This window comes from Rhinolophus sinicus, chromosome 4 (assembly GCF_057876585.1).
Source record: "Rhinolophus sinicus isolate RSI-liver-muscle chromosome 4, RSI-T2T, whole genome shotgun sequence".
Classification (NCBI taxonomy): domain Eukaryota; kingdom Metazoa; phylum Chordata; class Mammalia; order Chiroptera; family Rhinolophidae; genus Rhinolophus; species Rhinolophus sinicus.
In genome coordinates, this window is record NC_142504.1 from 9,604,194 (window position 1) to 9,626,207 (window position 22,014).

General features: G+C 42.4%; 1 protein-coding gene across 3 annotated transcripts in view; it reads right to left on the bottom strand.

Annotated features, from left to right (window-relative positions):
- The window catches only part of BMPER (BMP binding endothelial regulator), a 221,676-nt gene that overhangs the window by 49,231 nt on the left and 150,431 nt on the right, over window positions 1-22,014 (bottom strand). For all 3 annotated transcript variants that reach the window (XM_019757329.3, XM_019757327.3, XM_074340986.2), the window contains one exon: window positions 15,633-15,969. In XM_019757329.3, the coding sequence (XP_019612888.1) occupies window positions 15,633-15,969 (337 nt within the window). The remainder of the gene's footprint in view (window positions 1-15,632; window positions 15,970-22,014) is intronic.

The following is a 22,014-nucleotide window of genomic DNA, read 5'->3' on the forward strand; positions in this document are numbered from 1 at the left end:
GTTACATGAGTCAATCAGCACTCATTTCTACCAGTTAAACCTATGACTATTTAAACTAGCTTAACTGGGATTTTCTTTATATGCAACTGAAAAAAATGATCTAATTAACACAAGGTGAACAAAAGCACACGTTGCTGCTAAACTTCATCTAACTGAGGAAATAGAAGATGCCAGCAAAGCACAAAGAAAAGATTGCCACACGAACACATGGGCTCTGTACTGTCCGCGACTTGTCACTCTCTACCACCCGAGGGGGGCCCTGGGACTGAGACTCAAGGGGGGAGGGCCTCTTACCCAATGCTGTGTGTGGATGGTGCTCTAACCAAGGGAAATGACAGAATATGGAACAAAATGAGTGCTTTGATGGCCCAGCAAGGCAGGGACTCAGTCATTGTTATCAAGAACTGAAGGGCAGAGTCTAGAAATCAGAGAACAGGGAGGAATGGGTCCAGGGAGAGTGAAGACACAGCGGGATAGGCCGGTGCCTGAGACCTGGGACTGCCCCTCCCTGGTGTCTTGGGGCCCAGTGTCTGTGAAGTTCCTTTTAAGGACCAAGGATGGCGCAAACACAAACAACCTTACGTATAACTCATCCATGTGAGTTATTTCACTAGTTAGTGGACAACTGCCTGGCCCTATTTCTTCAGAAACAAAACAAGCAAACAAACAAACTCATCTCAAAAAATTCTGTTACAAGACTTTCCATCTGATGTAAATAATGAACAATGCCAGCAATAATCAGGTGACCAACCCACGAACAGGTGAAAATGCCTTTTGCAGAAGAGTGATGGCATGCCTTCAGCCCCTGCAAGTACATACATCTGTTACACACTAGAGTAAATTGCAACTGTCCCACAAAACAGTGACCCGGACTCCTTTCCTTTGTATAGAAAATATATGGCAATGGTGCTACTAACATCTAATCAAAGCTTCAATGTGCTATCAAGCTTTAAGTGGGAGCATTCGGGCAAAATTATCCAACACACAACACAGAGTGGGCCAGAGCGGAAACAGAGAAGACCAAACCAGCACTGCTGAAACCTTACTGTGAACCCAAATCCAGGAGAACCTTAGGCATGTATCTTCAAGAGAAATAGGATTTGAGCCGTAATAGGAATGAATCACTGACAGGTGAGATTCTGTACAAGGGACATTGTTATGTTGAAAGGATAACACAGGAAGGACACAGAGCTCCGTGGCACAGGCACACAGACCGCTCAGAGCTGGCAGCATCCTCGTCTTGGAGGCCCAAGAATACACAACACTGCCAGGCTGGGCCCCTCTCTGCCAGCACCTTAGCCTGGCTCACTGCTATCCATCCTTTTGATCTCAGCTCAAATATCCTTGCGTGGGGAGACAGGGTGTCCTTCTCTGCTCCATCTACCGCCCCTTTTTCCCTACACCTACTTGGTCTGATTCCTATAACATGATCTTTTTATAAACTGTGAAGTTGTCCTTCACGGCACACACATATCATCCCAGGTATATTTGTGTGAGGATATTGGTTTACTCTCTTCCTCATTCACTAGCCTATAAACTCCATGAAGACAGGACCCATATCTAGTGCACTCACTGCTGGAATCCTAACCCACAGCACAGGGCCTGATATCTAACAGGATTCAAAATATACTGATCGAACAGCTGAAGGGAGAGAGGGAAAAAGGAAGAGGCAGGATTGCTTCACCCAGTGTCCACTGATTCCTATGCAGAGAATGTCCTGTTGTCTGCACAGGTATGTGCGCATTTTTCTGGAAAAAAAGGAGACTTAACTTTCATCAGATCTCAAAAAGAGTTGCAGCCTCCCCAAAGTTAAGAAGAACTGAGTTACCAGTATTACATCACTCGAAACATCTTAAGCAAGATGTGAAATAAAAATCGGTCTCTTTATTTAGAAATTGCTCCTAAACAGTCTTTTGAAGCAAAAAGAAGAAAAAGAAGATGAAAAAGGAGGAAATACTTTACAGGCACGCCGCATTAAAATCCGGGATGACTTTAGTCTTTCACAGCAGGGTCAGGCATTAGTGTGTCTTATCTGTAGAATTAATACCATGAACTAGAAAATGAGTAGAAAATGGGCATCATTTTGAAATTCATATATATTTCTCTTTAAAAGATCAGTCGGATGAAACCGGTTTATTTAAAATTCAGCCAACATAAACTACAGCATAATACTTCCAAAGCCTGAACAATTTTGCTTAAAAGAAAGTCTTTTAAAAAGAAAAATATATCCTTCAAAATGAAAATAAATTGTAGTACAGTTGAGCCTTGAATAACATGAAAGTTAGGGGGGGTCCGGCCCCCACACAGTTGAAAATTCACATATAACTTCAGTTGGTTCTTCGCATCTGTGGATCCCCAACCTTGGATCGAAAATACCATTTCAACTGGCGGTTAGTTGAACCATAGAGGTGAAACCCGCGGATACTGAGGGCTGACCGTTTTGAAAAAAAAAAATGTGCATATTAGTGGGCCTGCGCAGTTCAATCCCATGTTGTTCAGGGGTCAACTGCATATGAAACATTTGCAAAATCTGAGTGCTTTAGCTCAGTTTAGAAAACAGAAAATCTGGAATCAGGGATGGGTTACTAAGAGGAACTATTACCAGATTACAGTGGTAATGGTCAAAAGCACAAGCTCTAGGTCAAATAAATTTGGTTTCAAATCCTGGCTCTGCCTCTTTGTTCCCTGGTGACCTTGGGTGATATTCTTAAGTCCTTTAAGACTGGGTTCCTCACCCACACAAATGGAATAATATATGCAGGTAAAGCCCTTAGCTGCCGCCTGGCACGAGTGAGCACCCAAACATGGAAGCTCTTACTCCCCCTCTTATCATAGAATTGCCCATTATTATCAATGCTGTAATATATCACCGGGCTTCCCAGAATTTCAGGCACATAATACATGTCAATCAATGCTAGCCAACGTGGTTGTCATTACATTCTATTACCAAAGCCAATGACTCATTATCTGTAGTCAGACAGCTCTCTGTTTTCAGTCAACTTCTGAATCTGGATCTTTTTTACCCACGCCCAAAATACCAACCTCAGCTTTCCTGCAAACCTATTTGCTATTCAGGTCAATAAATCCTAACGGTGGCCACAAAACTACGGGTCAGTATCTGTTTAATATCTTTCCTCCCTGGCTTTGATCGCAGAGACAAAATGAAGATTCCAATTTCCTGGTTTCCTTTTCATATGGAAAAGCTTTCAGGGGTTCTGAAAGGTCTTCTGGCCCATATTCTTTGAGCAGCTCAACTGCATCCTACCTTCACGCTCACACATGGGCCATTGGCTGGGGATCCAATGAAGAAACCAGCTTGCCCTTTCTCTCTTTTTAAACTCCAAACACTAGGTAAGACAGTAAATAAAGATCATAGAGAACAGCTCTTTCATGTGAAAAGAATTATTAATTCCAGTATCATCACCAGATTTCCCCATTTCCTTGCAAATTTTTCTACTCTCTATGCCCATTGACCAGGCTCTTTAAAAGCCTGAAGTCAGTAGAAAGGAAGCAGGTTTTTATAGATACATCCTGTCAGCTGTTCTGGGCGCATGGTCCTGGCCGCTGGCTTGGGTCCGATTCATCTTGTGCGTATGGAGGAGAGGTGGTTTAGGCAGTCTGCCTGTACACAGGAACCGCCGACTCCGTTTGGGTCCAGCATCAAAGCTGCACTGTATCTTGCTGGGACCCTGGTCATTCATCTCAAAGTGACAAGGGTGGTTCCCTATACCGGACTCTCTGTGAAAAGTATTTCAGTGACCAGGAGAACTCTGATAATACTGTTTCCCTGAAAATAAGACCTAGCCAGACCATCAGCTCTAATGCGTCTTTTGAAGCAAAAATTAATATAAGACCCGGTCTTATTTTACTACAATATAAGACCGGGTCTTGCAATATGATATGATATGATATGATATGATATGATATGATATGATATGATATGATATGATATAATAATGTAATACCAGGTCTTATATTAATTTTTGCTCCAAAAGATGCATTAGAGCTGATGGTTCACCTAGGTCTTATTTGCGGGGAAACACAGTAGATCCTAATTCTGACTCATAAATGACCCAGTCAAATGAGTCCGGCACTTTGGCTGGGACTGGCCTTACGAGGAAGCAGTAAAACCAGTACCACCTTGCTTATAAAAGGACTTACTTTGCTGCTTGTACTTTAAACTACAAGCCAAGAAAATGCCACTAAGCTCCAATTGCCACTTTGGTCGAGGTGGGCATACACTTAGCTCCTAACCCCTTTCTCCAGAGACCCACTCTGTGTTCTCATCTCTAACATTTGGAAGTTGACTGTACAGGACACAAGAAATATCCCTTTTGCAAAGAAAAGGTCTTGGAATAGACAAAGTCTCAGAGACCTGATTCCCTGGGGGATCACAAACACCTGGAAGCAGTTCCTCTTGTAATTCCTTTACCTGGGGCTCTCCAGGTGTGGTCCCTGACCCCAGCACCACCTGGGAAATTGTTAGACATGCACAGTCTCAGGCCCCACCCTAGTTCCACTGAATCAGCTCTCTAAATGATTCTGATTCCTGCTAAAGTTTGAGAACCATGACATACAGAATAGATAATACATATGCAAAAATGGAGAAATATATGAATAAATGAAAAGTCTTCAGCTTTACTGAAGCACTGCCCAGTATGACCAGCTCCCAGTTAGTGGTTGGAACGGTGTCCTTTTCATGTCTGATGGATGCTGGGTCACAGACTGTAATGATCTGGGTGCAGCCTTTGCCTCCTGACTCACTGTCCACACCCCTCGCAGGGAACACCTTTCTGTTAGCTGCCTGCACCAGGCTCTAGCTGCGCTCCACAGCTTTGAGCGTACAGTCTTCTATGGCTGGCATCGTTCCCTTTGCTCTCTCCCCCAGCCCCCTACTCCTCTTTATATAGCTAAACCCTACATCTGCTTTTGGTTTCAGCTTAGCCAGTCACCTCCTCCAGGAGCCCTGGCAGTTCCCACAGCGCCTGGTACATCCTCTATCACAAGTGCATCCCTCCCTATCTACACTCCTGTTTACGTGTCTTTCTCACCCGCTTGCACGGACTGCAAGCTCTGAGTCAGAGAACTTGTTTATCTCATTCACAGCCATGTCTCTAGCACCTGGAAGACAGCACCTGGTTAATTATTTACTCAATCAATTTATCAATTGTGACTATAAAATAATCTATTTTTTATAATAGGTAACAACATAGACCTATTTTAATTTATTATTGATTGATTTCATTGACTCCTAGACATGAATAATTGACCATTAGCCTAGAAACGAGGCCTGTGAATATAAAAAAATAAGTCAGCATTTTTTTCCTTAACAAAACTGCTTCCCCCACGCCACCCCCAAGTCCTTTTTAAACATATACACACTCCTAAATGTTTGGTCTCTAGTTGAACTACTGCTCCCTCTGAAAGGCAGTGTGTGAAAGCCTCCTGCTCCTTTGACTTGCCAGGTAAGAAGAAAAATGAGATTGAACACTAGATTTCAATATGATGTAAATGAAGGACTTGAGAACACAAAAGCCTCATTTGCATAATCTCCATCGATTTTAATTTTTGCCCCCTTGATTGGAAACAGTCAGAGTCCTGAATGGCTGTCAGACCTGTTTAGCCCTCAGCTCCAGACTGAAGTCCTGTCGCTACTCCAAGCAGCACAGCGACCAAAGTGACACCTTTGAGAAGTACACGCCGCCGCCAGGACACCAGCTCATCTCACATGATGCTGTGCCTGTCCCTGGGGTTCCACTGACTCACAGTGCTGTTCGACACATCAATGTTGTGACCAGTATGTCTGTGGCCTGGGTGGAGCCAGACCACACAGGGTCATCTCTCAGCCCACAGTTCGTACCCTGAAGTGCTCTTCTTATGAGAACCTTGGGTGGTCTTTAGAACCTTTAACACTTAGTCTGTATACATTTTTAACTAACATTATTTTCTGTATTTAAAGCAAAAACAAATGAGGAGAAAATAGGGCAAGGGAACGCTTACAGCAAGAAGACATAAGCTACTGAAAAGATGAAAATCACAAACAGAGCTCAGAAGCCCCTCCCCTTTCCAAGGGTCTCCTAGAAATTGATGCTTCTAACTGCAACTGATACTCCAGTAATAACCTCGGATAATCACGTAAAGGTAAATTATGCTCAGACACTATTGAAAAATTCCAAGAATATCGACATGAAAAAAGTTAAAGTTTAGCATAGATTTCTGCTTTTCCTACACTCAGTATTCTTCTAAGAAAGACAAAATAAGACACATGAACGCCTTCTCTTAATCTCTACCCTTACTGGGAATGTCATTTTTCTTTTTAAGTTCAGACTGAAATACTCAAAGAATTAATTATCCCTTCCTCATCCCCCCATCTTGTTCAGTATTATCAATTGAAATTATTTGTGAGGAGCACACTGTGGAAATTTTAATTAATTCCAAAGTAGTGTTTGCTTTTTTTGCTTTGTTTGGCTTTAAGAAAAAGTATCAATTTCTGCACAAGATAGGAAGAAGTTCTTCCAGGTGGGTCTAGAAATGACCATGGTAAATAAAAGAGAAACACTCAGTACTGGCACCAGATGGAACAGGCCATATTGAAGGCAAACTACATACAAAATCGGTGTCTATTTCGGAGCAACAAAACCATGTCAACGATAAAACTTCCATTGACCGAGCATTTGCCATGCGCCAGCCCCTGGAGTCGATACCCTCATGGAGTGTCTCCTGCAAGCCTCACAGCATCCTCATAGCAATGTGAGGGTCCTCTCATCACTCCCTTTGACACATCCGGGGCTTCAATAGGTGAACTGACCTGCCGAAAGGCATACAACTTGGAAGTAGAAGGGCTCAGAGTTAACGCAGGTTTCTAGGTCTGCTTGAAAACTGTGCCACACTCATTTTGTGCCCTCTACCCATCACTTACTTTTTTTTTTTACTTTGTTTATTCATTTTCTCCCTATTTCATCATTTGACATGTATATTTTCAGTATAGAAATTTATATTTACATTTATCTTGCATGTATCGTCTTAGGTGCTGGGCATACAATAATAAAACTTCTGAGCTTCAAGGAGGCTAAATTTTGTGGTGACAAAGATTAAAAAACAGACATTTACAATCATTTTTAATGCCTGTAGTATAAGGGAAGTACAGAGTGCTAAGGGACCTCATAACAGAGACAGGTAACCCAGACTTGGTGGAATTATAGCAAACTATTCAGAATGAGCAAATCAATAATGGCTTAAAAAAAGGAAAGTGATCATATTTTACTTTTTGTCAATATTTAAAGGACAATAAATTCAAAGATAAGCCAAAATTGATTTCTGTGTATAGAAGTTTTCTGCTCATGGTCTCATAAGGCTGCCACCAAGGTGTTCACTGGGGCTGTGGTCTCATCTGAACTTCAACTGGGGAAGGATCTGCTTCAAAGCTCATATGGTTGTTGGCAGAATACCTCTCACTTTCTGAAAGCGTTCGTCATGGCGGCCGCCTTTCTGGTCTTCAAACAGGGCACGCCCTTTCCAGCCTTGGGCGGGGTCTGCCCTTCTGCGGGGCCATGACAGGCTTGCTTACCAGTCCTTCCCATGCACAGTGGGCTCCACTCCAAGGAGAGCTCCTCATGAAGGCTTTTTCTGTCCATCTAATTCAAAGTTGGCCGCACCAGCCCACCCTGCCCCACTACCTTATTTCTTCCATTACTCTTCTCACAATTGGCAATGACCTTGTTTCTTATTTGTAGTTGTCTGCTCACACTGGACTATGAGTTCTCTGAAAGAAGAGCTTTGGTGTCTTGTTCACTTCCAAATCAGCACACCTACAATGGTACCTGGCACATAGCAGGTGCTCAGTTGAAAGTTGTCAAAGGAATGAATTAAATAATGTTTAAACTCCTCCTCTGAAAGCTCATGACAGAAGCAGGATATTTAAAAACCTGAGTGGACAGTGATGGACTCTGAGATCAGCCCTGGCATTCTTGCCAAGTTCTCTGATGGAGACTCAAGACCAGGTGGGCTGTCAGGCTGGCTGCTCAGGTTCCACGCGTGGCCTGGAATGAGTCCTCTCACCTCTCGGTGCCCCAATTAGCTCAACAGTGAAACGTGGGGGAACACTACTCATGTCAACCTCACTCTCATGGGTGGAAAGGGCTTTACACTCATAAATAATGAAAATATAATGAAGCCACACCAGACTGTGTCCTGCTTAATAAGGAGTAATCAAGAAATCCCCTAAGCAGCCAAGAAACACGCTATAAAATAATTAGTGTTTTACCTGCTACAATGACACTCGTTCAAATCTATGTTCAAAAGCCTCATCTAATTGCATCCCAAGATGTAATTTTCTGAGGAGAAACACTGCAGGATTCTAGAAAGTTCATGCTGAAAATAAATTCAAAGCTAAAATTAAAATCCATCTTAAATGACATCTAATTCTGAGCCAGGCAGCTTGTGTAATGAAGAATTAATCTTGTCTAAAGAGAGGCTGGCCGTGGCCTTTGGCTCCTGGGGGGTGACCTGCAGCTCCCTGGAATATTCTGCCTGGCAGGAGTATTACTTATTTTTTGCCTGTGGCCTTTGGCCACCAGACACTCTAATAATGTGATTTATGATGGGGGCTTTGATAACAGTCCCAACATCCAGAGGAACTGGAGACTTAAGGCATTAACACTACCTTTAGGAGGGCCTGGAAACTAAAGGTCAGCCACGCCAACAATAGGCAATCAAGTTCCAATAAAACTCTGGGCACCAAAAGCTCAGGTGAACTTCCCTGATTTGAAATGCCCCACGAAAAGTATCACACGTTGTGACTGAGAGAAATGAACACCACTCCATGACTCCACAGGAGAATACAGCAGAAGCTCCGTGGTTGTATTTCTCCTGAATGACGTCCTATGCTTTACCCGTAGTAAAGCCTAACAATGAGTGTAACAGATTTCGGTGAGTTCTGTAAGTCCTTCTAGAAAAACCATTGCCCTGAGGGTGATTTTGGGAATGCCTCTAACTGGTGGCATCAGAAGTGAGGGCAGCTTGTGTGACTGTCCCCCCTCTAACTTTGTAGTTGGCTAACTACAGTTGACCTAAACTCTTCTCCAAGGTAAACCTACCTGTTAAGATAGGTACAGTTTTCTGTTTCTTCTTCTACAGTTTTCTGTTTCTTCTTTAAAAGATAGGGTTTGTCTCTTTTTGATATGAAAAAACTAAATATGAAAGGATTTTGGACTTGGATGAAGTGATATCCCAAGCATCCTCAGACCTTTCTAAATGTAATCATGTCTTTTTTTCTGCTTTGGCCCCAAGAAAATTAGAGTGACTAAGAGGGGCCCTTCTGAGCTGAGATCCAGGAAGCTGGAAGGCAATTTAAGGCTTTTCTCTTTTGTTGCTTTGATGAATCAAACAGAGAAGAATCTACCTTCTGAGGTAGCTGAGGTGGCTGAGGTGAAAGAAAATGAATGAAAGGTAGAGTGGAAACCACCATAAAGCTGTGTTTCCAACCTGGCAGAAGGCTCAGGGACAGTGACAAAGCAAGAGGTAGGTGACTCCATGGTGCCAAAGGACCAGTTAGCTTTGGCAAGATCACCTCGTCAGAGGTCAGTTGTGCTTCATGGGAGGAGGCTAATTTGAGGTGCTGAAATCAACTGCGAGAAGCCAGTGCAGAAACATCTATGGATCTGAATGCTGCATAAGAAGATGGCAAGGTCAAATAGAAAAGGAGCAAGGACGGCCAAGTGGCTTACAAGTGAATTGTGAGTAGGCAGAGGAAGATGCTGAGATTCAGAGCCTGACACTGGCAATCACAGCAGCAGCCTCATGCAGTGAGAATTGCTGATAGTTCTTGGAGCATCAAAGGTGGACCAGAGGCTCTGCTTGCTCTAACTAGTCTATTCTCTGAAAGGACAGAGATGGGTGCACATTCTGACTGTAAGTGTATAACTGAGTATGGGAATAAAGACCTAAGATGGACTTGGAATTGGGGGTAGCAAAAGTCACAAGTAGATCACAGACCATGAAGATGAGACAGAGGCTAGGAAGGGAGCTAGAAACATTTCCTGAGAGCCAACTTTTTAGGGGCATGCTGGGTGAAACACAAAAAGGTAGAAAAGACATTCGCCATTCCCCAGTGAACCTAAAATCCAATGCTGGAGAGAGACGATGGCAGTGCAAAATAGTATGCGTGTTAAATAACGATAAACACAATTAGCATTTCTAAGAAACTAAAGGAAGAACTTTTACGGAGGCCTGGGATGAAACTTGAGCTGTACCTTCAGCTTAAATCAATGTATAAAACCTGGGTACTTCAGGCAGGGGAATGACATGGACCCAGAGACAAAACTGTGCATCATATACTTAGATATAGTCAAAGGAGTAGCCTAGGGCAGAAGTTTAAAAAAAGGAGAGAGCTAATGTGTAAGAAGGGAAAACATTTTGAACTTTAAAGTTGGAATTGTAAGGGCTAGTCTGGTAAGTGGTACAACTGAGGTGTCTACTGCCACCTGGTGTCAGCATACCTTAATTACAAATTCAGAGTGACTACTCATCCTAAAAGCCCAATTTGCCAAAGGAAAAATAAAAAGGAAGGCCTATAAGGTCACACTTTAAAATAAATCTCACTTGATTTAGGACCCCAGCTTTAATGGCAATTTGAGGCAAGCATGAAAAGATGTAAACAGAAATGTTCCAAACGTGTTATTCTTTGAAGCAAGGAAAGACTGACTTGATTTTAATTACAGAATAGCAGTTATTGTTCTCTACTTGTCTCATACACAAACGCACACATAGGAAGTGTGGACTTGTTGCCGGCTCTCTCCTCTTGCTTTATAATCAATGGCTAGTTTCCTTTATAGGAAAACACAAAGTGGGTCATCCACAAAGTCTGTGATCTTTCCCTGGAAGGAAGCCACTGGGAGTCCCAGGGCGCCCGTCTATCCAACACCATTGAGCTGTCAGAGTTCCAATGTGCTCCTGCCTCCCACCTCCTACCTCCCAGTACCTCCGCGGAAAGGACACATCTGAATCCTCTGGCATCCCTTCAATTCCTTACAGCTGTAAAAACCACTGCATGGAAAGAAAAGAACATTTCCTAGACCGGGAATCCCCAGACACTTTCCAGAACTGAACAAGTGACTAGCATTTTCGCTCTGGTGAATTATGCTCCATTACAGAGAGTGGGGAGAGGAAAACAGCTCTGAGATGACTGTAGTCTGTCAACGTCGGGGCTGCACTGCAGTTCACTTCATTTTCCGGACTTCTCTGAAATCTGGGCCTGCCCTGACTTAAGTGTCCTGCTTTGCTGGCAGGTTCCACCGACGCACAACTATTTCATCTACAATTTGGGTCTGAGTTAGGGCAAAAGCCCATTGCCGGTGTTTCACAGACCAGCCCAAACCACATGAGGTCTTTTCTTTCTTCCAGTGTGTTCCACATAGCTCAGACCATCTCCTGCCTCTGTCCCCAAGCTGCCCAAAGCTGGTCTGCTCAGTGTGGCCCGAGTCAGCAGTGGGGAGTGGATTAGACATTGGCTGCTGAAATCTGGAGGGAGCCTGTGTGGTGGGGGTCTGCCTCTTCCTCCTGCATTTCTCAGTTGACATGACAGACACAAATGGAGAAAGCTATATGAGGCTAGGAGAGGGGCGTGAAAATGAGAAATGAGAAAAGAGACATGAACACACAGCACTTTCCCCTCAGGAGAACCTATATTTGAATCCAAATGCAATTCAAATGATTTCACATTAATTTTTCCAAAATATACTAGTACTCTATCTACCGGAAATGTCTCCATAACACATCAGCAAAGGAAAATGCAAAAATTATTAAAGAGGTCTAACTTAAGGACAAGTCAATTAGCAACTCCGGGACTTAACACCAGTTATCAATGCAGCCAGTTAAAATTTTCATTCATAATGAGATTATTTTGTACTCAAACATATTCAATTAGTTAATTAAACCAAATTATGCTGATCACAAAGACTTTAAATATTACATTTTTATGCCAAAAGAGGCCATGATAGGTGAAACTGATTTATGAAGAAAAAATTAGCAAAGCTTAGAAAGTTTCCCCAAAAAGAAAAAAAATAGCATTGGCTAACATATAGTCATTTCTTATTCATTTACAGTTTTTCCAGCTGTTAGACAACGGACAGTTTACTATTAAAAATGTTGAACTGTGTAAAAGATCAAAACAAAATAAGCATTGTAAGACCTAGACATCTCAAAAGGAAACTTTAATTCAGAGAAATCAGAATTATTATTTTGACCTTATAAGACGCGCTATCTCATATTTAGAATAGAATTTGCCCTGTGGATTTGTCAGATGATTAAGGAAGCCCAAAAGAGGTGACGTTTCCTCAGGGAATACCTTCTTTTCTCTCTCCCTTCTCTACGTTATAGACACAGCGGTGCTTAGAAAGTTGAATTTGCATGTTATGAGACTTTATTCTTTGTCCTTAAAGCAAAATGTAGATATGTCTTTGGAGGATGAGGGGAAACTGAAAGAATCAAATTCAGATACAATGTATGTCTATGACCATCCATGATATCAAGGCAAATCTGTTTAGGCCTGTAAGGACTCATACAAGGGTCACAGCCACGATCACAACTATGCTTTCAGGTTCATTTAGAATGAACCAGTGACATAAAATATACAGGCAAAAATTTACATGTGTGGAATGTCATGTGATTGCTATTTTCTTCTTTATTTTTTTGCATGTTACTTAAATGTTATACAATGAACATACATTATTCTTATAGAACAAAAACAACAAAAATTGTTAAAAGGATAGCAAAGTGGTCTTCCCTTATGCTTTCTCAGTGTCACAAAAGGGAAACGGTTCAGTTTTTAAATTGTTCCATGTATTTATCGGTGAGAATCTATCTAATCAGTTCTCCAAGATGGGAGCAGGAGAAAAGATCAACAACTGGAGAGATAAGTGGCTGAGCCAGGGGCCAGATTCTCCACAGGAAGGAAGGGACATAGGACAACAAAACACGGTGCCGGTACTGACCATCTATGATGTGCCAACATGGCACTGCCCATTGCCCTCAATCCTTGGAGGAGCAATCTCACCTACCAGGTAGTTCCTGTCATACCTATTCCATAGGTAAAGAATCTGAAACTCAGCTCGCTACCAGGACCCCACAGCTACAATGTGGCAGAGTTGAGAATAGGTCTAGCTTGGCATCACCCCACATGTTCTCTGCCCATTGTTTCCTAAAGACCCCCTAAGGTTTGGTCCTCACTGGAGAGCCACTGAGAACAGAATTACCTTTCCATGTTGGCCTGGTTTATTGTCTTTCTTTTGCCACATGTGTGCTTGAAAGAAAAGAAGAAATTCAGGGTTTACCCAACATTGGTCACCCTCACTTGGAAACGCATGAAGATGCACCTCTTCATTGGGGAGTGAGGTCATCAGCAAGGCACCTGACAGGCAGGATTGTCCAGCTCAACCCTCCTGAGAATTGTTTTCAGCACATTCCTGCCTTTTCCAGGAAGGAGTGGCTGACGGTGGAAGGGTACTCTGCCATTACACCATGCACGGCGGAACGTGAGCTCACTTCCCACCACGTCCCTTCCTCCAACCTCAGTGCATGAATAACCCAAGAGCATTTTCAGAAGCTCCCAAACTTGATGCACCAAGCCCCTTACACAAACAAGCGACCCTATTGTGCAGCTGTAGCTGCTGTTGCAACTTTCAAAGTCAGAAGGCCTGCATCTGCCTGGTCACCTAGCAATTCCAATTCTCTCTGTTTGTGTCAAAATTGTTTCTCACGATGTCTGCCAAGGTGCTCATCATATTCCTGCTTACAGTCCAGGGATCATGATACAAAATAAATCACCAAAGGGAAAAGAGAAAGAAATATGTAAAAAAAAAAAAGAAAGAAAGAAACAAGACTGATCTCTGCAGGCCTGTTCTCCAATTTTTGTTTTCAACACATTCCTTTGAAATGGGATAAAAACCAAAAGTGCAGAGTGCTGGGGTCCTGGGAGAAGCATAGCCTTTCCATGCTATTTTAGACAGAGAAGGGCCCAGTCAAAATCTGCAACTGGGGTAAGGGAGCTTCCAAAAGAGGCCTTAACACTTGTTAATCATTTACAGCAGAAGAAATGACAGCAGCCAACTACTATTGATCACTAAGTGTGGGCACTGGGTTGAGTCTATGCATATACATTCATAATCTCACTGAATGACAACTTTTCAAGGTAGCACATTTTATGATCCCCATTTTACAGATAAGAAAACCAAGGCTTAAGACTTCAACGATTGTTCGAGACTATAGAGTTAGGCTGGACTTTTTGTCCCGGAGACCACAAAGTTCTTACATGCTGTGCTCTATTGCTTCCCATCAGACCTTCAAGTGATGGGCATTTAGATTCCAAATGAAACCTGGTTTCCCTGCCCAAGCACTTACCCTCGTCTAAAGTCTTACATTAAGATCTTTCAATTCCCATAGACAAGGGGTGTGGTCGATTTAGGGGGTGGCACAGGGAGGAGAGAGAAGGGAACCCAGAGGTTTCAAATTATAACAGGAAAATGGATTGAAAGAGCTAAACGTATGTGTTTGAGCCAAATGGTTTGGCAGATACAGCCACGTTCAGGGATTTGTGATGACAGGGACAGTCCTTTTTCCACCCCACTTTGAGCTGCCTTTATATAACTTTATCTTTTATGTCCAAAGATCAAATAAAGAAAGATCACATTTAATGAGAACTAGGGGAAATATATTGGTGGCAGTTAAAGAGTAAAAATAACTTCTCTGTGGCTTCAGACCACAGGCGTTTACTCATTTTAAGAGGCACAGGCAAATCACTTACGGCCTTTTGGGCTGTGTTCGTCTCACGTTTCCTCCCACACCCATGGTGGTTAAAGTTATAGAGAATCATAGCTCTTTAACCCGTGGAATTGTGTAGTAAGTGGAAGTACAACCAGGCCAAACTCATCAACTCCCAAATGCAACCTCCTCTGTATGTCAAATCCAAGTCTCCTTTGTAACGAGTTGCTTTGTGTGCAAGGGGGTTAATCAGAATTAGAAGAGGTTACAGAATCTCTACTCTTAATAAGAGACCTCTTTCCTCCATCCTCAAGCTGTAATTCCACTCCCCTCTGACTCTGGACACAAAGTCTCATAGGTGGCCAAGATCCAAGGAATCCTCACATCACTGCCTTGTTTCCCACATGCAGACCTGTTGTGATCTAGACGTTGAGGGAGACCTGAACTCTTCCTCAGACCTGGAATAACCAATCTCACTCAAACACCAATGGGCAGCCAGAGTGATTTGAGATTCCCATGTCTACCCTGTACTACTGTGGCTTCAGCCAGAATTTGGGAAGTACTCATCGATCTCAGAGTCAAGCTCACACCTGGTAAAAACCTGGGTATCACCGGATTCCCAATGAATCTGCAGATACTCAAAAACAGACTCATTTATAGGATATCACTCTGAAATACCCCCTGAAATTTCTTAATTTGAGATTTAATGTGGGACTGACTTGAGGTCAGCTGCTGAACAGAAAGACATAGGAGTGTTTACACTAAGGTACTTCGGGAGCCCTTGTTTTGTATATCAAGCAATTTGATACACTGGGTTTCAAGGTTAAGTGTATCCTTGGTCTGTCACCCAATCCCATCCCCCAGAATACTGTACTTACCGGTAGAAAGTAGCGTAGTCCACAGTTGAGTGACAGGTCTGAAACTCCCAGGATTTGAGCTTCTGGCATTCTCGATGGGCTCGGAGCTTTACCTTCACTGTCCCTTGACACAGCTCAGGCACCGGTTTTCTCTGGGGTCTGTTGCAGAACTCATTGGACTCCACCCTCCAGGACTCAGCAAAGTCATCCACATCAAACTTGAAGTTTCCATCTCCACCAATTAAGTCATCACGCTTATGTCCGTTATAGTTGCCACAGAGACCACACAGTTTGCCCTTGAGATGGGGGGCAGCCATGACTTCAACAAAACTGTCTCCATCCCAGGATATTTCTAAACCTAGAGGGAAAAGAGAGGAAAAGGGGATCAACCACTCTTGAATCCACCCATAATTCACCAGTGCACACATCCTTACATAGCACATATGACAATCCTCTGACAAGGAACACTAAGAGCCTGTCCAAATTCTTGGTTACCTTTTGTTCTTGTCATATTGAATGTTGTGTGAAAATACATGAATCACTTTCTTTTGGGGACTTAGGATTTTTAAACTACACGGAATATGACCTTATAATGATATCTTATGAATCCTGGTTTGACTTATAAATAACTACTCATTGCCCATGTTACTCTAGTGTACATATTTGTGCCCTTTTCTAGAGTAATTGTGTTGGTCCAAGTCATGTTTTCATTTATTCAATGATTACTCTAATGAGGAAACGGAATGATGACAAAGATGATAGTTCTTAATGTAACTTTTTTCCTTTATCCAAACATTTCCCCATATGACGATACCAAACACCAAATGAAAATTTCCAAATTATTTTCTATAGTGAGTGTATTAAAGCAATAACTATATACCTGCTGAATATATCACCTTCAAAGAACAACACTCGTATAAATAAAGATGTCTGCTCCCTCATTATTTTACAGTCATCCCTGAGACATGGATGGCTGTTTAATCAATGTTTCCTAAGGTTGAGTTATTGTGAAACCCTTTCAACCTCCAGAGCTTCCATCCCTGGGCTGATCATAAGCTTCAGGGTTGGAGGCTAACAGGCCACGTGCAAAAATTCGTCCTGTGCTAAATAGAATCAGCAGGACAGAAGAGCCTTATTCACCAAGGAAACGATCTTCACTCAAGAAGTTAGAGAATATAGGCTTCTCTTGGTTTGCTGAATTGACCATCTAAAACACTGGTGTATTTTTCTGAGAACATTCATATTTCTCCAGAAATGCTGGCCCAAGACTTCCAAGAGGCACTTTAGTCAATTCCCTGGAATGGTAGAGTATCTGTGTCACATAGAACATCCAGATTATGCTGTCACAGCCAGGTTATCCTGTCACACACATAGATTAGTCTGACTAGATGGTCAAGAAAAGATGCTCTCATAACCCATCTTGATATTGTGTGTGAAGACAATGTCCACAAAAGAAAGGAAAGGCTTTAATGAAAAGCCTCTTGAGGTTCAATCCAAAGCAAATGACAAGTTCTTCTAGGTAGAGTTCTTCTTTGTCTCAATTACATGTTAGCAGTTTTTTCTTGCTTTTCTACTAGTAATACCCTGGAATTGTCTGAGCCCCCCAGTGAGTGGGTGAACTAGGAACCAGTGATTGCAAAACACCCACCTGGGACATGAACACCAAGGGACCATCTGCAAAGTCGTGTGCATGTCTGCCCTAGAATTTCTCCTTATTCTCTGTCACTGTATCCTAAGAGTGACGACACACAGGAAAAGGTTCTTTCTTAACAGAAAAAGAGAAAGTCTCCCCACATATGTTTTTTAATCTTACCCTCGGGTTTTTGACAAAAACTAGTCTTGTTTAGCCAGCTCTGAGTCACTGGAAAGAGCAACATGACTCTCCTGGAAGACTTTGAGTTTGTTCTTGAAGTATCAAGATTATCCTGATGAGCAAATGTTCAGAAGATGCTCAGAAGTTTGGGGGATAAGGCGGTGATAGGAAAGGATGGTGGGGGAAGAGGGAATGGATCTTGCTTGGATATAAAATCGACATAAGGCAAGATAAGAGTGAAGTAAGAAACACCCAGAAGTAAGAGTCTAAAGCCAGGATTCCCTAAGTTTGGACAGGGTCCAAGAGTAGAGAAGGTTGGCCACACAACTACCACAAGAAAGAGTTACAGATCGACTGTAAGGACAGTTATTGGTAGAATAAACCTGTGGTCTGAAACTGGATTTCTCAAGAAGTAAACAAAAAGGCCCATCTGAAAACCATGGTAAATGAAAGGAATGGAATCATTCTTTGTCCAAGGCAAATGGTAGAGAAGCTTTCTTGGTTGAGATAAGAAGCTGGGTTCAGAAAACAATTAAATGGAGTTAGATAAAGAAGCAAGAAGGAGGTCATACGAAAGTCTCTCTTGGGAGTAATTTGATAAAGAAAAATAGTGATGGGACTAGATTATTAGAAAAAGGACACAGAATATCCACATGCTGGGCTGACCTCCCATGTGGATCTCTGTGAGAAGAGGGTGTCACCTCAGATAACCACAACTATCATATACAATGATTTCTATTTCTTCATACCCCATCATTCACCACATTATCTGGCACATAGTACATACTTACTAAATGAATGAATTACCCTGCAAATTGATACATCGAATCTGTAAAGCCAAGGAAATTGAGAATTTCATGCTAGGTAAGACACTGAAATAACAATTTTGAAAAAAGGCAAGCAAACTATAATAAGATTTGTAATACACTCTCTATGATATAGAAGAAACTTGACCTCACAAGCTTGTATCCAGGCAGCTGCCCAGCAAGAGAAATGAAGGGAGAAAAATCAATTTCATCCAACACACTCACTTTTAGAGTATAATTCCAAAGATTATTTCCAAGTGGCAAAATTTTCCAAACTACAAGTCTCTTTCCTAGACAGCAGGCAAATACTATTCTTCCAAGTGCCACAAAGGTTGAGAATTTATATCCAAGAAAGCTCCAACATCATTACAGACAATGATAATGATAAATTTGAGACTTTAGGCAACTGAGTTTGTGGGAATTCAGCTCACAGTGAAGGAGCCAATCATTGTGTTCTTCCTTTGCAATGGACTGATGGTCCACGCATGCTTGGGAAGATACAGGCCCATGGTGTTCCTGGTAAAGTCTTCTTAAAACTCTGGACATCTCATTCATAAAAAAATGTTCCCCCGAAGTCAGAGAATCGTTTGTAATTCACTCCCTTCCCCCCCCCTTTTGTTATTATTACATTAAGAGGATTTTCATGGGCCGATGCTGGGCTTCATATTCTGGAGGGAAAAAGTATTCGACTCCAGATGAGTTTGTCTATTGCTGTATCATACACCTATGTGTTTTCATGGTTATTTTTACCCTTTACAAGAGTAAAATCCATGAAAAGCAGATTGTGCCAGTGACAGGCAAAAAAACTAATCAGTTATAACTGAAGAAATTGCTCTTCCAAAAGATATTTTAAATAGACATCTTATGAGATGGAAACATCATGGAAGTGTGGGCTGAGGTTAGCCCTTTCTGCAGCTGGGATGAGTTTCCCAATTCTCCACATGGGAAATTGGGTAGAAATAACTGGCAGAATCAGAAAGCTCAAGCTGGAGCACATGTCACATCTGGGGGTGTGAGCAGCAGCCACATTCCTTGTACTGTAGGAAGGACCTTCCAATTTTCCCTTCTCACCAGTGAATGTTTTACTGACTTGTTCTTCACCCTTCAAATGTGTGACCTAGCTCTAGACCACTAGTTTGGGGATTTTTCTTGGCGTGGGGAGAGGGAAGTTGTTATTCTTTTATTTTGTGTTCCTTGTTTGCTTGTTTTGTTTTTTGGTTGTTACTGTTGCTTTGGCTGTTGTCCACGTCTAGGGGAGAGGGGGTGCAAAATCAGTAGACATACCATAGTGATACATAAAAAAGGATGGTTTTCCTGTTCAGATTTTACACCAAAGGAAAAAAGAAGAAAATATATACTCTCCTGGTTCATCAAGTGTAGAACTCTACTGAAAGTAAAATAAAAGGCCATACTCCCAAGTGTTAACGCCTTCAGGTGGATCTGATGGGACTCTTTCAGGAGGAGCTGATGAAGTAAACAGATGGCAGAAAGGAAATATTTTTAAATTATTCGCTAAGTGCCGAGAGTTGGGTGGGGAGTGTGATGGGGGTGGGGGTGCTTTCTCAAATTACTAAGCTTTGCTCTGCGCCCTCTGTGCTACCCCAGTTGTTATTAGGTATGCAGCTACCACCTAATTCCCCCGCCAGGCGACATGGCCACCTGTGCTCTTCTGCCAGATGACCCCATGGTGAAGTGCCGAGTCAATAAACCACAGGGCAAAGTCACGCTTCCCCACTTCCCATCCTCCAGCCACAGGCTTGATTTAAGCTGTTATTTTGAAGAAAGTACTCTTTGATCATTTGAGTTTATGAAATTAAAAAAAAAAAAAAAAAACTATGGAAAAAGAACACTCGAAGGACATACTGTGGTATTTTAAATAGACAATCAATAGGTGATAAAAAGGAAATGTCCCTGAGGGGTAGTACGGAATGAGATTGGTAAACCAGAGAGGAAAAGATTAGTGGAAATGGGATTCTTCCATTCAAAGGATAATCTCAAAGCACGTTTGGTGCCCAGGGAACTACAATTCTTCCCTAGGGAGCAGGATGCTTGCGTACTTCAGGTGCTCCAGGAACTTATTCAGCTGACTATTAAGGGCACCATATAAATTACATGCGTCACAGTAAGAGAGAGAGAAAAATAAACGGAATCGCAAAACTAAGGTCAAGGCCTAGAAGGATTAAATTCACTAATTATGATACGGATGGTGTGTTATTCTTTTCTTCACAGCCTCATTCTTTTGTTCATTTTTACCATGTGGAATCCTAACAAGTATGGTATTGCCAGCTGTTCGAGGAACAGTATTAAACCTTTAGACTGTTGTTATAATCTTCGAGTATCGTGGATCCTGTTGAGAATTGGGCTGTGTGTGAGTAACAACTTCCGTATCAGTAGAACCCACTGTGTTCAGCTGGCTTGCAAACAGAGAGGCAAGGTGCTTCTAATTAGTGCTGTTTAATAATCTGTCATTCTTGCGCACATTATACAGGGAGCCACCCATTGTGGCCTAGAGCTGCGGAGTGGCCTGTCATTTGAATACAACAGGTGTCTGACTTTTCTGAGCAGGACTAATCCCGCCAAAGTTGAATGAACAGAGCTCTTCACATCTGCCACATTCAAAGTCAGGAATGGGACTCTTTCCACCTATATAGAATGTTGCAATGTATTAATATTTAACATTCTCTCACTGAAACCATGTTATACTCTGTAAATGAAAGCTCCCTGGCCTTCTCCTTGGCTTCCTGCCTTGTTTAGCTAAGCTGGCATTCCATAGGCTCAAATCAATTTATCAAATATATACGTGGCTTGAACTGAAACAATAAACAGGGCTCAGAAGGGAGAGCAGTAGAGCGATCTCTGTAGTCCCTCAGAAGTACCTGCTCTATCAAACGTTTCCCTTTTGGATCCATATTATCTAAAGGAACTGGAACCAAATTGATGCTTTTACACTGTTAAATTATCATCAATGCAGAAAGCAAGAAATACGCTGATTTCCTCAAGCATCGTGCTTAAAGAAACTGCCTAGGCCAGGAAATCATGCAGTGCAATGTCCAATTGACAAACAACATGTACTAAGCACGGAAGGAACCATATATGAGATAATAAAATGTGTAAATGAGCTGAATTCATTCTCTGGGAACAATACGGAAGAACTGAGTTCTGCTTCTAAGATGCCCTTCGTAGGTAGCACCTCAGGGACAAAAATTTGCGCCTCACTGAATCTGTAGCAACAACCTAGCAACCATGAAGAGTTTGTGGAACCGTGCAGTGAAAATACAGAGTCCAGTGGACCTCGGGCAACACGGGATGCTGGGGAAGGGCGTTGGGGGTCAGATCCATGCGCCCAAGGCCAGGGGAAGTGCTTTCAGTGCAAGCATCCTAAGTGTCCTCCAGCCGGAGCCAATGGTTCTAGCCATCGACTCAGAGAGCATCCTTCCCCTGGGTCAAGAGTTGACAGGACTGCTGGTCACACAGGCCGGCATCGGCACTCCCATCTGCACACCCACACACGTCTGTGGTTTACTTTTGAGGATTCCCCCCTTCTGGACAGATGGAAACAAGGAAACACGCTCACAGATGTAAAACTGCACATTACTGGCTGAGCTGGGAGAGACACTGATAATTCCAAGCTGGCCATCAGAGGCCTAAATTTAGCAACAAAACATGAGAAAGAGGTTATTTGGAGAGTACAACTGCTATTTTTGGAATAAGTATGGAAAGGCACTGGTTGTCCACAGATTGCAAGGCTGATGGGACTAGCGTCGGATTGCAAGGCTCCAGGATG